The sequence below is a fragment of the Cricetulus griseus genome, chromosome 2, assembly GCF_003668045.3.
Source record: "Cricetulus griseus strain 17A/GY chromosome 2, alternate assembly CriGri-PICRH-1.0, whole genome shotgun sequence".
NCBI lineage: Eukaryota > Metazoa > Chordata > Mammalia > Rodentia > Cricetidae > Cricetulus > Cricetulus griseus.
This window is the reverse complement of record NC_048595.1, coordinates 198,269,916-198,287,800: the sequence shown is the minus strand read 5'-3', so window position 1 is coordinate 198,287,800 and position 17,885 is coordinate 198,269,916. Positions and strand designations below refer to the sequence as shown.

Below are 17,885 nucleotides of genomic sequence, written 5' to 3'. Positions count from 1 at the left end.
TCTGGCATCTGAGGGCACCATTATGATGGTGTCCCACAATCCTTTAGGAATGTGTCATTTTGAAACAGGCCAGCCATAGTAGGGCTTGAAATTGGATGTCACTGAGTTACATGTTTATGCTAGGATAAGCACAGATCAGAACCCTGCTGGAAAGGTAGCCCACTGGGAGACCAGGAGTGGGTTATAGTCCCTAATTGCTATTACAGTGTATAACCAAGAAAGAGGTGGGGGCATACATCCATTGTTCAGGTCTAGTGTCCCCTTTCCCCAAATTGACTAACAGAACATAAAACTTCTAGTTTCTTTCCTTTGGCAAGGCTTTTAACAACAGATTCGGAATGGGGACTAATTAGGGGTCCTGGAAACCTCTGGAGATGGCTTCCTCTCTCCAGTCAGTCTACCTTTTGATCTTCTTAATTCAAGCTCAGAAGAAGAGGTGCCTTTTACAGCCCAGAAGAGATGGGCACTGGAGGAAGCCCCCTTTAACATGTGCCCTTGCCTTTTCTATTTGCCCATCCACTTCCCAAGATGCCCCTCATTGGACCCCTTATTTGCATTTGCTCTTGGGCCCTGGGGAACTGCCTTAATGATCAAGTCACCACAGGCTGGCCCCTCCTCCAGTAGCGTGCACCAGGGAGAGTGGGTTGTCATTTTGCAAAGCTTGCAAGGGCATTTGAGGGAAATTCCTCTGAGTGTTTTCCTGGCCTCATTCCATGCTCAGAGGCAAAAATTAAAAGTGAACCAGCAGCAAGTTCCAAAGTTGCTCATGCCCTTGAAGGGCCAGCCGAGAGATAAAGAATGCTGTGATGGGAATGGCTAAAATCTCCCCAAGCTGTGTCCAGTTGCAGAGTAGGGAGCCAAACAACCAACAGTGCTGGCTTCAACCAGAGCCAAAGCTTCTCAACCCCAAACTTTGGCTAACAGGATCTATCTGTTTTAGTAGGAACCCTTTACCTAAAGCAAACCCCTTAGGCTTACAGTGATGGCAGACTTTTAGCAAGACTTGACTTCACCAGTTAGATTTGCCAGATATGCAAACGGAATAAAAATATAACCTACACATGGTTAAATTTGAATTAACGATATAAAAATAAATTTCTTAGTGTATGTGTATCTTATGGAGATACACTTTAGAAATATGCATCATTCATGTGAAATTCAGATTTGACTAGGTATCCTTTACTTTCTCTGGTGACCTTACTCTGGGGTATGGGAACACCCCCCCCCCTTTTAAAATCATGCCCTATAGTGTTAGAGAAGCAGATGGGTGCTTGCCTACAATATCTATGGCACCCTATGTTTGATCCCAGCACTACGGTGTGTGTGTGTGTGTGTGTGTGTGTGTGTGTGTGTGTGTGTGTGAGAGAGAGAGAGAGAGAGAGAGAGAGAGAGAGAGAGAGAGAGAGAGCGCTCTTATGTGCACATGTATACATGAAAACATACATAAGCACACCCATTCTAGATCCCCCCTCTATTTTTGTGCACCATTAGGCAGTTGGGGAAGATCTTCAGTTGTCAATTACCTGTTAGAGGAAAAACAGACTCTCTCATGACCTTCATTTTGACTTTTAATTCACTGTTTTCTTGGCATTTCATTTCTAAATTACAAACTTTTAACATTGGTGGAAAGTTAATCCCTTCTAAAATAGTTATGGGTGCTAGAGACCATGGTCTGGGCTGCCTTGTGTCAGACAGTCCTACTAGTTTCCTGGGCTGCTCCTATTCTGCCCCTTTACTTTATTTAATAAGGTTGATAAGAAGCCTCTAAGGAAACCCCATCCAGAGAAATCTTGCGTTCCCTGCTCTCTTCACACTGTGTCCACCTGTGCTGCTCTGTCCTCAGAGGCAGTCTGCCTCAGCCTGGTCTCACCCTTGCATCCCATGGCCTGGATTCTCCTTCTACCCTGTATGCCATGCAAGGCTCCACAGGCTTGACAGTATAATGCTTGACTATTTTAGCCCCTTTCACAGCCTCCTGGCTGTCCTTCACCCCGTGGTCAGGGCAGGAGGTGGGGAAAGGTGTACACTTCTTGTCCACCATGAAGAACTGCACAATGATTGCTGGGCCCTTGCTAACTAACATGAAGGTTTATTATTTAATGAGATTAGACCAGAAGAGCTGTTTTCCAGCTGGAACTGATGAAAACCAAAGGCTTTTCTCTTCATCCCCAGTGTCCCTGTATTATTTTCTTCCCCTCTCCTAGTTCTCCCCTTCCCAGCATCACCCCTTGGATGTAAGAACACCAGAGAAAGCTAACATAAACTGTTATTCCCCTGGCAACAGTCTGGATACCCAGAAATTCTTCTCACTGTATTGTACAATATACTTGTTCAACTGTCTGTTTTTCCGTTTGCACGGACCCATGATTAGAAAGAATGGTCCCACTCTCAGCTCCCGTCATCCATGACTCATCTTTCCCAAAGAGAACATGCACTTGGTATCCCAGGATGCTCTACCTCATCTGAGACCAGACCCCTCTCCAGCCACTAGAAATCAGTGTACCCCAAGAGCTGGACATTTCCAGCTCTGGGAGGCACTCGGATTGTCAAGTGAAGATCAATTCTATGACATGCATCCCTTGGCTGATTTCTTACTCCAGAGGCCCTCTGGCTTTTTAAAACTTGTGCTTCTGAATTCCAGAGTGCATTCCTTCAGATGACTTGGAGTAGAAAGTCACTTGTGGCGAATAAAGAGCAGCCTTTTGACAGTTAGATGTTACTTTGACCAGTGAGAAGTCTACAGAGTGCAGAGAAGAGTGTGGGGCCAAAGTCAAACTTGACAGGAGAGAGTAAAATTACCCTGCTCACAAAAGACACAGGCTTGCACATTACCGCCTGTGATGGTCACAGCCTTGTGGACAGAAGGTTCAAGAAACTCCGTCATCACAGGCGCTGCACCTATTTTCTGGTAGATAGCTTTTTTTACAGAAACACCGCCTCACTGTTTTGTTTACATGTTGTCCTGGCTGCTGTGTGCCATGCAGCATGAATTAGTTACAGCAGAGACCACATGCCTTCAAGAGCCTAAAGATTGGCCCTGTTACTGCAATGTGCCAGCCTCGACTCTGGCTGTGTGTGATCAACACTTGGAAGGTGACACACAAACACTTCAGTTTCAATTCTATTTCTTACAGTTCTATAAGCAAGTTGGTAGGACATGTAAATGCTCTCAAGGGCATTCTGATAACATGGAGGGGGAGATCATTGTCAATATTCACTGAACAAGAGAACCCAAAACAGGACACAAACTCCACCTCTGTCCCTTCCTTCCTCACCCCCACCCCTTGCAAACTCCCACACTGGTGCACGTGTGTTCTCACACACCACCTCACGCTCCTCCTCCATCCTTGCCTGCCCTGGGGCTAAAAAGTTCCAGCTCTGCAATGCTGTCCCACCAGCAATGGAGAACATCTGGGGGAACCTGTGTCCACCCCCGCCCTTGCTGAAACCTGACTCTTCTGGAGTTTCTCCTGGATTCACTGGGCTTTGGCAACTTCCAAGAACAACTGTTGGGAATACCCTGCAGAGCGCTGTGGCCCCTTCCCATCCCCAAGCACTCTGTCCTGAAAGCTCCTCCCTGCCCTCCCAGGCCCAGGTGTTGTAACTCCCAGGTAAAGTTTCTCTGGGGCACAAGGTGACCTTGGAGAAGTGTGGCTTCTTAGAGCCTGTGGCCTTTCCCTGACTCTTTCTCAGTTCTCTCCTGTGGCCTTTGCGACTTCCCCACCTCCAGTTTTGCCATCTGGCTGCCCTGACGAGACTCTTCCCAGGAGAGAGGACGAAGTGCCTTGCAAGGAAAGGGAAGAAGAAAGATGAACTGTCTGTGGCTTTCAGGGTTGAAAACAATGTTAAATAAACTCCCTTTCCACACAGCACACCGTTCCGGAAGGCAAAGGCCTTGTATGCCTGCAAAGCTGAACACGACTCTGAGCTCTCCTTCACGGCAGGCACCGTCTTTGATAATGGTAAGTTTCCCATCACCTCCCAAAAATGGAGGGGAAGCAGAGGAGTGAATTTCCTACCTGGGGCAAGGGGATCTTTCCCCAAAGGAAAGGCATTACCCTGGGTAGACCCACATGGACATCAAGTCAGTGAGATGTTTGTAATTCTGAGTGAGATTATACCTGGCCTTCGTGTTTCATATTTGTGAGCCTGTCAAAGACAAGGGAGTGGAATACAAGGTGGTGGCAATTGCTCAGAGACACAGGATGGGCTTAAGGTCACCTGTTCTGTCATGCTTCCCCCTTGGGGTCTTGGCCTGCTTTGTTTTCAGCAGCAGGCAAGGCCCACTACCAGACAGCCAGGTGGACAGTAAACCTCTTCTTCCTGCTCCTCCCCCCTTGAACTTGAGAGCACACAATGGATTCCCTCATGTGACATCACAGGGCAGCAGCAGCCTGCAGTGGCATTCTGCTGCAAGAATGAATTGTAGCACTCCATAAAACTGTGGTTCTGATGCACCATCATCCCTTTTCTTTTCCATCTTCCTCCCTAGAAACTTATTTTATAGTGAGAAGTGAAGCTGAGGTTTGAGCTAATTATTTACCTAAGAGAAAAATCTGAACCCCTGTGCAAACACCAAGTTTCTTTGAAGGCTGTTTTCCTTGGGTGAAGTTCTTCAGGGTTAAAGCAGTTAGTTCAGTTTGTTTCAAAGGAAGCCAATAAGTCCACAGCCTGTGTCCCGATATTTGTTCTGGCTACCCCTTGCCTCAGGTGGGGTGAAGGCAAAGGTCACACAAATCTGGCCAGGCACTCCTGCCTGGCCCTACACTGCCTCTCCCCATGTGACTGAGAAGTGGCAGAGAAGTGTAGGACAGCTGAGATGCCTACCCAGCACAGGAGAGCCTGAACCCTAGAGCCAGGCCATGTGCATGTCCCAGTCTGACCACTTGCTCTGATGTGACCTCAATCAGGGACATCACTTCTCTGTACTCTGATTTCTCTTCTCTGTCACAGCAGATAACACACCTCCCTTACAGCTGTGGTAAAGGGAAATCAAGCTAATGTATAGCGTGCGTTTAAAAGAGTACTTAACAAATGGGAGGTATTCAGTATGCTGTCCTTATGATTGTCAAGGCCTTGTAACCATCTTAGAAAAACACCATGGCAATGTGATCTGTTAACAAGGATGGCTTTTCCTTTTTTGGCTAGCATGGCCCTATCCTGACTTGTCTACCAGCTAGCTGTAGGCATTGTTTATGTCTTCAGAACCTGCAGTCACATCTAGAGTGCCTGGCACCAGGTGTGCCCCACACGCTGCATTCTGACCACCTCTTAGTCAGGCATGAGTAGGCACAGTGGGAAACACAATGCAGAGAGATTTTCCAGACATCCTGGGCCAGCAGAAACTGGGACAAATTTGAAACTACATGTGTCCTGATGAGCCTGTGGTCCACCTCCATGTTTCTAAGTCCAAAACACTATACTGAAAGCTTTGGCTCTGTTGACTTTCTTCTTGTTACTTTACAAATCAGAGCACATAAAGTAGTTAGTGCAGCCACCTCTGTCCACAGCTGATGTTTGCAATCCTAGCAGGCCAATAGCATGTACAGAGGATCTGCCAAAGACAATCCCAAACTGTGCCATGGCGAGTGTGCCCTGCACAGACCAAACAAGGTGCAGTTTCCCCCAAAAGGCAAATTGGAATGGTTGTCACTACTGGGGCAGGTGTACTCCTGACATGGGTGAGCAGTATACTCAGAGTTATACAAGTCTCACTACTATCTAATTCCAGGATAACACACACACACACACACACACACACACACACACACACACACACACACACACAGGATAAGCCCCATACCCTTTAGCAATCATGATGCTTTACCTCTAAACTTTGGATATTTCATACAAATAGAATTACATACTATGTGATCTTTGTATTTTTTTTCAATGATGTTTCTCAAAGATAATCCATGTTGCATAACGTGCACCTGCACTTTATTCCTTTTTACGGCCAGGTAGTATTTCATCATATGGCTGCACCACAGATTACATAAAATCCACTAGTGGGATAGCTTTTTGTCACTTCTTCACTGTTAAGAATGATACTCTATTGACATTCATGTTTGGGTGTTTCTAAAAACTAAGCTCTCTTGGGATTGCTGGGTCACATGGTAACTCTAGATTTACTGCTTGAGGAAATGCCAGACTGTTTTTACAAGGAGCTTGAACCGCTATGTGTCCCCTCCTCTTTCATTTTAAGTTGCAGTTTTGAAGCAGCTTATGAAGTAAACAACAACAAAAAGTCAGGCAATCGCCCACCCACCCGTGAGTCTGACTTGCTGGCCTTCCCTTCCCTTCCCTGTGGTCAGAGTGCTCTGCCCAGCAGGTGCTGAGTCTACTCCTGCCACCAACAGGTGACCTTCATAAAATCCTCTAAAGATAGGCACTTGTAGCAAGAAAGTGGTTTAGTTCCCTTCCCACGAACTCCTGTGATCTCTGGGGTTCATCAGAGTTCTCCAGTGGTGACACTACCTGCATGCATGTGACCAGGATACACTCATGCCAGGATACACGTGGAGTCAGAGAACATTTCTTTTTTTAACTTTCTTTTTATTCAATCTGTGTCTGTCACATCATGCATCTGGTTCCATTCATTTTCTGTCCCTTCATATCCACCCTCTGTCCTTGCAACCTCTCCACCCCCACAAAAATAAAATAAAAATTGAAGAGAAAGAATGAAAATAGGAAAAACTCAGTCTCATCATGGAACTGTAGTGTGACACAGTCACACAGTAAACCCTTTTATCCATATATCTTTATTTGCATATGTTCATTGCAAAGAGTCATTTGTCTAGTTTGGGGCCTCTGGTTTCTACTACACTATCAATTTTGCACTCACTGGGACTCTTAGATATCTTGTTGTTGCCCTGTGTCGTGGAGACCCTGCAGCTTCGGGTCTGCAGGACCAGTCCCTTCACGTGCTCCAGCAGATCATAGATGGGGTGAATGTTGGTGAGGGCCAACTCATAACCCTGGTTCTGAGCCTGGGTAATTGCAGAGTTAGTCAGCTCACCAGCTCTCTCCTGTCCTCACCACTAGGGTGAGCGCTTCAGGTTTGCCCTGGCTAGTTCACCCACCCCTTACAGCAATAAGAAAGGGGAGGGGCCAGTTCTGCTTTCATGCCCTCAGGGTTTGACTCTCCCACACTTAGACCATCAGGGCCAGCTCTCCTGTGTTGCCCAGGCAAGGGGCAGTGGCCACTCTCCCGAGTGCTGCAGCACATGAGGGCCAGGGACAGCTCTTCCATTCTTACCATCTCAGGGAAAGCTCTCCCACATGCCACAGGTGGTAAGGGGCAGAGGGAAGGGAGGGCAGAGGGCCTCTCTCCACAACACATATACCACCATATGGCAGATGAAGGTCAGGTCGAGATCGCTCAAGCTCACACTCAAGGGCCGGTTCACCAGCACCCTGTCAGTAGGGTCAGCTCAGGTGAGGTGCCAGGCCTACTTTCCTGAGTGCTGCAGCTGGTAAGGTCAGCTCCCTCCCTCAGTAAGGGGTCAGGGCATCTTTCCCTGGCCCTTACCACCACATGGAAGGTATGGCCAGCTATACCACTCTCACACCCTCAGGACCAACAGGGTCAGCTCTGCTGTGCTGCCTGGAGGAGGTACAGGCTGGAAGCTGGTAAAAGGGAGGGTCAGCACCCTGGATAGCTGTAGGTGGTAGGGGCGAGGGGGGGGAGCATCTTTCTCTTGCCCTCACTGTTACACCACAGATGAGAGAGGTGGTACCAGCTATGCACCTCTCATGCCCTCAGGACTGGCTCACCCATGCCCCTGGAGAACAGTTCTGCAGTCAAGTCTTCCACCTTTTTGTGAGGCAGGGCCTCTCTTGTTTCTCCTGTGTGCCGCAGACTCCAGTCTAGCTCTCAGCCAGCTCTCATTCTGCCTCCCATCCTACCAAAGGAGTTGGGGAGCCTACCATAGGAGTTTCAGAAGCCCACCACCACCTTGGCTTTTAACTTAGGTTCTGGGAATCAAACACAGGCTTACACATCAAGTATTTTTTTCCTTGGAGCTGTATCCCTGGCCCCTGACAGAAAGGCTAATCCACTTTTGAGACTGTTTTGCCTGGTAAAATTTCACCGGGTCCTATTCTAGAAGGAAAAATCTACATTTGTTCTGTCAGAGAAATCAGGTGTTATAGAAAGAAATAATTAAGATATTAGGTGAAGAAGTGGCCTTTTCTGACTGTTCCCTCCTACAGTGATTCTGGAGAGAGAAGGTAAACCCAGTGTAGCCTGGTTGCTCTCTATAGCTGTAGTTAAAGCCTCCTACTGACAGTTTTTGACCATGTAAGCTTTTGTCCTGTGTGCTGTATTTTGCATGTGGAATAGGGAAGAGTGTTGGGGTGAAACTCTGCTGCATTGTAACCAATGATCACTCAGCCTTGGGATTTCAGGGGCCCAAACTTCAGCTCGGGGGCAGCTGCTCTATTAGCCCTGGACTCTATGTAGCAGAGGATTGATGTGCAATACTGGGAAATATCTCCAGTGTCATCTGTTGCCAATCTACCAGGAAACTGTCCACTCTGCTAGGAGCACCTCAGACAGTAACTGGAAAGAGAAGTAATTTGTGTTCTCAGGAACATTAGTCACGAGGAAGCAGTGTGATTTGTGATACCTAGAAAATTCACACGGCAGTTGCAAAAATTGGGTTCTTGGCATACTCTTTTCAAGTTTTGAGATGAGTATCTGACAGACAGATCTGTAGGTAACATGGTTGCTATATGGACATGAGAGCCTGAGTCCTACCCCTAGTGCCCTTGTCAAAAGTCAGGTGTAGTAGTGTACCTGTAATCATAGTGCCAGGGATCCCTAGAGCTTGCTAGCCATCCACCCTAGTCAAATCCATGGATTCCAAGTTCAATGAGAGACCCTGTTTCAAGAAATAAGGTGGACACCAACTGAAGAAGAAACCAATACTGGTCTCTGGCTTCTACAAACACATGCATACACACATGTGTGCCTTTGCAAGCAAACACACACACACACACACCACATGGAAGGTATGGCCAGCACACACACACACACACACACACACACACACACACACACACCCTTGAGATGAGCTGGATTTTTCATTGTGATATACAACAAGACACCATTGTTAAGCCAGAGTTCCTCCCCTCCCCCAGCCTTTCCAAGCATCAGTTTGTATCATAGTGGATGATGCAGAGGGGAGATGCTGAAGGTTGTTGAGCCAGATAGTTGATAACAAACTGATATGCACTGAAGAGTCAGGTAGGAAAGCATTTTAACAGTTTATTAATAGGAACCATGAACACGATGTGGGATATGCTGTGAATTTTCTACAAATCAGGAGGTGGGGGAGCAGGTAGAACCAAGTCCATAATACTGTTTCTGAAGGAATTGGGGTTTCAGCTGAGCCCTGTATGAGGCCAGAGAACAGATGACAGCAGGAAAGAGTGGGGCATCTGGGCGCCTTCCTCCATCAGCCAACCAGAACTCAAATTTCATTCCTAACTGTCACCTTTATTACAGAAAGGTCATAGCTTTTAACTTCTACAAACCTGTTAAAATGCAGGTGCCTGGGGCTCAGGGATCTGCAGATTCTCTAAGCATACAGATAGGGCTGGTGCATTGTCTAGCAGCAAACTCTTGCAAAGGGCTGCTTCATCCCCTGAAATCTATGCGACACATCTCTAGGTCTTCCTGGTTCCTTCTGATTCTTCCCATAGTCTGCAAATCCCACTCAGGGTTCTAGATGACCTCCTCAGTAGCCATGCTGTTTGAACAACTCTGGGAAGGAGGTAGACGCATGCATCCACCAAGCAGCTAGGCTGTAGAGTGGCAGAGCCCGTTTGGTTTGTCTTTATTTTGTTTGGATTTTTTCCCTTTTTAACTCATGTATTTGTGGGAACAGGTTTGATTTGTTTATTTTTGGTTCTGAACATCCAAGGTTTCCTGAAGCTTTGCCCAGAGTGGCTAGTGGAAGGGCCCTGGGGCCCTCCTGCCTCCCCTTCCCCGTGCTGGGATAGCAGGTGCACACTGCCATAGCTGGCTTTTACAATGGTTTCTGACAAGCTGAACACAGTCCTCAGGTGTACGGACCAAGGGCTTTCCCTGCCTTTATTGTCATCTCCCCAGCCCTTTGGCCGTGCTTTATTGGGAGGGAATACCTTACTTACTAACCTGCATTGGGAGTTAATGATGCACTTGCAGTGGCTCTGTAACCCACATCAGAAACCACAGGAAAGATTCTGCCACCATTGTAGAGGCATAGAACTGGAGATGACCTTGGCAACCTCAGCTGGTGGCCAGGCAGAGAGCAAGCCTATTGGGTGGTCCTTACAGGCTGCCTAGAAAGACCTTTGGTACCCGGAGAGACCAGGCCACCCGTAAGTGCTGCAGACTCTTTCCTGTGTGGTCTGAGGAATCATCTGTTTAGGCTTCCTTCTTCAGGCCTCATGGTAGGAAGTTAGGCAAAGTTTTGGAAGCCAGCTAATAGGTATCTGACCATGTCCTTATCTAAAGAATGCCTCTACACACTTTAGTCCTTTTAGAGGTCGCAGAGCCTGTAAGATTGTGTTTCCTCCCCAATTGGCTTCCATCAGTTTCTGTTCTTCTTTCCCTACAAACTGAAACTAGAATTATACAGTAGTGTTGGGGCGGAAGTGTGTTTCTAAAACAAGCTCAGGAAGTCACTTAATTAGCCCAGGAAAGGAACAGGGGGAAATCCATTCTCTCCAAACAATCTTGGATAATTGGGGTTTTCCTAATCTGTTTAGAGTGAGTACTCTGTCCCACCAGAGAGTGACCTGTGCTTTTAGAGCTGGTTCACAAGGGAACACCCCCACCTCCACATACAAACTCATCACCGAGGCCCACAATTCCATCGCTCTTCCCTCCCACTGTGGTGCACTTTACAGACTCAGCCAGATTTCTCCATATCTTCATTATTGGTGATTTCCATAGAGAGGGATCGTGACATATCAGGCGTGGGTCTATAGTCCGTGGATGCTGAAAAAAAGCAGGATTGGAACTTCAAAAGTTGCATTAGAGGAAGCAGACAGCTCTCTGACTTGTTTATAGGAAAAGGAGAAGTTCTAGAGTATAGAAAGGAAAAGCAAGGCAGGGTGTGGGTGGAGCTAGAGGGAAGCCTTCAGAGTCTGCAGCAAGAAGGAAGGTTCTGCAGGGAAATGAGAAGCAGTGGAAAGGATTCAAAGGCACACAGCTGATAGGCCAAACTGGGCATGGAGGCTTGTGCTGCTAATCCCAAGACTTGTAATGCCAAAGCAGGAAGATTGCAGCGAGTTCAAATCTAGACTACAGATTGAGACCTCTCTCAAAAAAATAAAAGCAAAAATGGACAAATACACAAAATAGATAACCTTAGTAAAGACTAGTTCTTGGCAATCCTCCAGGGGCATGCCACTTGGTACATGGCTGATAGGATGGGTTGTTGCATATATGGATGTATTACGCAAGGGTGGATGGATGGATGGGTGCGTGAGTAGAGCATCTCAACTGTTGACCTCTAACCTAAAAGAATGTAAATCTGTTGTGTGTAGTTTAAAACAGGAACTTCAGAAAGTCCATAAAGCCCCTGAAACTGCCTGTGAGAATTTGAATGTCTGAATATGGCCCTTTTTGTTGTGGAGAGAGTTCAGAGAAAACTTTATCAGAATGGCTTCAACCCTCAGAAGGTTAAGGACCTCTGTTTCAAACCAGTCCTGGAATTACATAAGAAACAATTGTATTCATTCCCCAAACTTACCTCCCACATCCTCCAATGCACAGCACATCCACCTCCTGATCTGCCCATGACCTCATCTCCTCTCACTCTCTCTCCCCTTCCTGTACAGTTCATCCATCTCAGGAGCCTGGCTGGTTGGAGGGGACTCTGAATGGAAAGACTGGCCTCATCCCAGAGAACTACGTGGAGTTCCTCTAACCTCAAGCCCAGGCAGAGCTGCTGAGCTTTACGTGGTCTCCATGACAACTGCTGATTCTGGTGTTGTGGGCCACTTTTCATTACCACTGAGAAAGCAGAGAGCCTGATTGTTGCTTCCTGCCAACATGAATGCATCTGGGAACTTGTGTCACGTCTCTCCATGATCATCTCAGCTGACAGCACCACAGTGATGCTGCAAGAACTGAAAGTCAATGGGCAGAGGAGGCCATTTGATTTCCATAACCCAGAGGAAGTCCTGCAAAGCTGTTTTCTCGTGAGTGCCCTAAATAGCAAGCCCCGATTTCATTTCAACAGTCATCCAAACGCACAGGCTTCTGAAAGGAGGAAACAGGATGAGAATAGTGCTACAGAAAGTGTAGCGTTGCTGAGCTGGACAAGGCAAGGCAAAGAAACCAAGATGCAGGCTGCCTCTACTGCTGTGTTTACAGCGGGCCCTCCTTCTCTCTCCTTCCTTCTCCCAGAGACACAGTGCTGCAGGCAGCTGGACCTGTCGGCAAGCACACAGGATGGAGAGGTTGCCCCATTGTTTGTGTAAGGTCCAATCTCTCACCATCTCTTGAGCAGCTGTTGGCCTATAATCAGCAGAATTCAGTCCAGCCCTCTCATGCAAAGCAGCACATGACGCTCACGTTCTCTGCCACTGAAGGCTTCCATCACTGCCATCACCTAGTAACCATAGCAACCCAATCTACTCTAAAACTAAGCCAAAAATAATACTTCTCTTTGTATGACACCCCCCTCCACCAGCTCTGGTGGTTTTTTTTTAGAATGGTCTTCCAACAATCTAAAACAAAGATTAGACCATTAGGGCGGTCTGTCTGAGGCAGACAGGACAACAACTAGGGACTGTTTCTTTTCTTGTATATGTTAGCATCATCAGGAGAGGTTTGGAGAAAAATCTAGGAACCTGTTGAGATTAAACCCAAACACAGTCAGTACTTATGTTCTTCATGCAATGAGTTCTTGCTTCAGAGGGCAAGATGCTGCCTCCCTCTGGGCATCTGGCGGGTCCCCTCCTGTCCCCACTCTCCCTGCTGCCTGTCTTTGCCCTTGCCAATGACACAAAACAGCTCCCTAGAATGTTTTTGCTACTGAGGTCCAATGGAATTGAGAGATGATTTTTGGGCCAAATCTGTAGCCTGAATTTTAAAAGGACATCTGTATTCACTGCCACCCAGAAAAAGAGGGAATCATTAACTAGTTGTCCAGGCATGAGACTAATATAGACTAAGAATCTGGAGGACGCCAGATGTTGAGGCCTGGAGGCTAGGGAGGATGCCTTCTAGGAGAGGGAATTCCTGATTAAAAGGCACTGGGTTTATCTGTTGTGCATGGGAGACTACCTGGACATCTCAACATCACGTGACCTCCAAAGAACAGAATCATGGTATCTTCATACGTGAATGCCCTTACACTAGAAGGACTCTGGACAGACAAACTGCCACACTCTCCAGGAGCCCCTTGGATGGCAGTGTTGCTCCAGCGTGTCTTTGGCTCTGGAATTCCCTTAGGGTTCTTAAATGAAGAAAAGAAAAACTTGAATTGTGTTGAATTACTGTATCTTTTGCTTTTTTTAAAGATAAATGTGTAAATAGAATGATTTGGAATATTATATGGTAAAGTTTTATATTTGATATTCTTTAAGCTAGTTGCTCCATACATTTAGTCTTTTGATTGCTGAACAAATGTGTTTAAAAGGGTACAAGAGAGGCAGGGTTGATGAATCATGGTCACGTCCCCTCTCTGGCCCAGTGAAAGAATGTTTCCTTATGGTTCTTGTCGGTAAGCCTGAAAAGTTCATTGTATTCAGTTTTCTGTATCTATGTGTGATTCCAGGCTTCAGAGTTTAAAAAGTTTTTCAGGTGATGAATTTTCAAAGAACTCCCATCTAACAGTAAAGTGACACTCAGGGTTTAAATAGGTGGGGCAAGGGGTGACATGTTTGTTTGTTTTTGTTTGTTCTTCTCAGGTGTGTTTCTTGGTACCCCAGGATGTCCAGACAAAAAGGAGATGAGACAACTACTCCTTTTCTTCCACATCTCCTAAGGTTTTATAAATATAGCCTAGCTAGTATGTAAATGTGTCTACCGGTTCTAAGAACAAAACAAGAAAGCCAGCTGCTATGATTTTTAGTTGTTGCTGTGCTTTTACTCTATCTATAGATACATTTCTGCCCTTCTCTTTCACCTCCAGATTCCCTACAGCGCCAAAGTAAACCCCCAAGAGGGTTGTAGGCTGCACCACTACAGTTAATAGGAGTTCATTGTTGTGACTCAGTATTGAGTTTAAGAGCTAAAGGATTGTACTGTTGTCACCCAGAAACTCAGCCAGGAGTAAGGGCAACTCTACCCTTCAGTCAAAGAGCCAGGCTGAGCAGAGCAAGGCAGACACAGGACTCAGAACCGCCACTGAAGCTGGGTTTGAGAGCTCAGGCATGTAGACTTAGCACTTGGGAGGCAGAGGCAAGAGGACTGCTAAAGGCCTAAGCCAGACAGGTTTTGGGGTGGGGAGGGAGACGGAAAACTAAAGAAAGAAGGGAAATAGACTCAGGTCCCAAACCTATTCCCTGTGATCTTGAGAACAAGTTAGGAAATGGGGCCTGAAGGGCAAGCACATTCAAGTAGCATTGCACTCTCCAAATTGAAAGAGCCCAGCATGACACTTCTAATCTATCTGATGATTTAAATTGTAACCTCCCCCATCATAAGTGAGGTGTTCTTGTAGTCAGGGCCCAGCATGACTGCTTGGATGCATATCTCTCTCTCCTGAGCTAGCCATGGTTTGAAGCCACTCTCTTCGGCTGACCTCCTTCCAGTTTCCCTGAGGCCATGTGTGGCCTATGACAGATGGTCACTGTTTCCCTCTGTCCAGCTAGGCCTCCCTCCTCCTCATCAGCTAAAGAACTGGGGAAAAGAATAGGAGCCAAGTGAACTGGAAGATTAAAAATGAAGCATACCCTTTCTGCTCTCTCAATACCCCCTGAGCTCCCGTGAATAAGGACAACTGGTGTAGAATGTGGGGACTGAGTAATCAGAATGGAATTCCATTGACCAAACTCCCAAAGATTTCCCCAGAGCTTTGAGTTCCTTTTCTAGTCCCTGTGTTCAGTTGGTTAGGACCTGAATTTGGGGGTATTATGATGATTGGCCCACTCCTCCTTGAGATACGGAGTTCCATAACTGAACAGTGCCATCCATGCCTTGAGAAGATAGCTGGTTCCAAATCCCTGTCCCCAACCAAGGAAAATCTGTACTTGCTGAAGATTAAATTTTCCCCAAGTTTTCAAGATCATTATATAAGAATGAACTCTATTTAGTGGACCCCTCGGGAGTATATCAGTATTGGAGCCAGGTTTTAGTATTTCTAAAGCCACTTGTAAAGTCTTGCAGGTGCTTTTTTTTTTTTTTTTTTTCAGTGAAGCAAAGAGAAAGTTAGCATAAGTAATTGGAGAATAGCACTGGTGGGAATGAGGCATGCTGGTTTCTTGGGAATTGCAGGCACTCACCCACAAGTCCAGACATGAGTGTGCCACACCTGGATCTCAGAGAGAAATCCCTGTCAACTGTGTTTTCTCCTGAAAACGGTAACACCAAACATACCAAAAGCTGTTTCTCTGTCTTAGAGGTTCCAGAAGTGTCCATGATTGAGGCATGAGGAAATAGACTAAAGATGATACGATCATATGTTCATCCTCTGATACCTGCTTCCAGAGACAAGGCTGCTGTCCTAGCTTCATAGCCATGGAGCTCCCAGGTGCACCAGTGACCATTTGCTCTATCACCCACTGTTCCTAGTAGACAAGGGCATCTTCTTAGATACCTGACTTTCAAAGGAATGTCCTGGGTGTCTATGGAGGGAGTTATCTGCCACGTCTGGCAAACTTGACAGTGATCACGTATGTAGACAGCCCTGCCCCATAGCCCTTTAGTCAGCCAGGTGCCCTCCACACCCCACAGTAGTGTTTGAAAAATGTCTTTTGTGCTCAAATATTTCTGCAGCCATGCTGATCTAGTGGTTGTCTGTGAGCATAGCATCAAACTGACAACAGCAGAGAGCAGTGAGCCTTGCACATTCCTCAACACACCTGAGACAAGACTCCAACAAGTAATAATTAGCTCTCTTCCTTTTGCCGCCCACAGTACTATATAACTTAGAGTTTCCCAAAGCAGACAGCGATTCCAGATGTCACTCAGAGGCAGCCCTGTGTTCATGGGAAGAGAAGCATAGATATGAAAACACCAGGATCGGAAAGGAAAAAATGAAGCACATCAAGGAGACCCTGATCTTTAAAGAGTGCTAAGATTCTGCTCTTGTGGGGGGCGGGCGCAGGGTTGGAAATGGACTATCCCAGGAAAAATTTCACCACTAATAATTTTTCACAAGTCTGTAGGACATTACACAATGAAAATACCCTTCATGGTGGAATGTTTTAGACAGCAAGAACTGAGCATAATCCTAACCCATGGAAGGTGAGAACTATTACCTTATCAAACTTAGTGTAGTTGGTGGGGACCCAGAGTATGGGTAATTCAATCTCAGAGTGACCTGGAGTAGGTTCAGCCAGGCTGGGACATTCTGTACCATCCCACACCCACAGTTCCCATAGGCTTCTGAGTAACAGCCACCAGCGGCGTTCCTCGGGGTCAAGATGCCAGGACCAGCATTGCGTCTGTGAAAACATCCATCTGGTGACTACAGAAGTTGTGTGTGCATGTGTTCCTGTGTATTTGTCATGTGTAGCACATACCTACATGTGTAAAGATACAGCCTCATGTATGAACACACATGAGCTGGCACTTCCAAAGCTTTTCCAGCCTTGGAGATTTGGAAGGAGAGTCTTAGAGGAATGAGGGGCTATTGATTTCCATGCAAAATATCAAAGATACAAATGAAGTGCCATCCAAAGCCTGCATTATCACATAGTTATCTGCAGTTGTGTTCCTGGTGACTTATTAAAAGTCATGTTAAAAACTCAGACCCATAAATCCCCAGTAGCTAATGCTAGGCTAGTGTTCAAAAACACTCTAAAAGACATTTAGTCCTTATTTGGGGAAATAAACTATTTGCATGTTTAATTCATCTTTTAGGCTACCTTTGAGTATGCTGTACAGTGCTGTGTGATATAATATCAATAAATTACTTATAAATGGCACTTTAATATTTTGTTTTGAAAAATCATAAATAATGCACTGTTATAAATTTCAGTATTGAATATTGACTGGTGCATAGAATCAAATTCTGTAATTAAAAAGTAACCTGCAAATAGGATAGAACATTTTTCCTGTTATTAAAAAAAAACAGTTTTGCCATGTTAAGACTTTTTAAAAAAAATGTGTTTCTGTGCCACTGTGTGTAGCTATAAAGAAAAATACAATTTTTGTCAAGCACCTCTGAAACTTGGCTTTTTTATGTTTGGTTTGTGTATGTGGCAATCCCTATAAAGTGAGTGGAAGTATGACTTTTGAATTAAATGATTTTTCCATTTGATGGTGCGTTTATTTCTTGAATTTCTGGTCAGTTTTGACTCAAGATATCTTAATTTCTTCTAATATGCATTTACACAGTATCAAGGTCACAGTGTAGGCCCTTACAGTTCTGAATGTCATCTACAGGGCTGGCTTTTTTTTATGTTTGTTTTTTTTTGTTTCTTTTTGTTTAAATGATCTTGGAGTGGCTCTGTGTTATACTTACCAAGAAGTCAAATGCTGGTATACTTGAGTTGGCTACTCAGGCCTCTACACAGTAAGCCGCACATTGTCATATCCTGTATAAAACTAATGATTTTATCTTCTGAAACACATCATAGGTGTGAGTCTTCCAAACTTCACTTCTCTAACTAACCTTCTCCAGAGCTTGATACAGAACACAAACTGGCTGTCTTGCTTCTCAAGCCTTCTAGTAATGTCCTGAGTTATAGCTTAGGACCCAGGTTTGCAGTGA

At 45.8% G+C, this 17,885-nt stretch overlaps 1 protein-coding gene across 1 annotated transcript in view; it reads left to right on the top strand.

The window, feature by feature from the left end:
- The window catches only part of Arhgap26 (Rho GTPase activating protein 26), a 271,702-nt gene extending 254,270 nt beyond the window's left edge, over positions 1 to 17,432 (top strand). The window contains exons 22-23 of the mRNA XM_035438736.1: positions 3,871 to 3,962; positions 11,836 to 17,432. Coding sequence (XP_035294627.1) covers positions 3,871 to 3,962; positions 11,836 to 11,924 — 181 coding nt within the window. The 3' untranslated portion in view covers positions 11,925 to 17,432. The remainder of the gene's footprint in view (positions 1 to 3,870; positions 3,963 to 11,835) is intronic.
- The last annotated feature ends 453 nt before the right edge of the window (positions 17,433 to 17,885 follow it).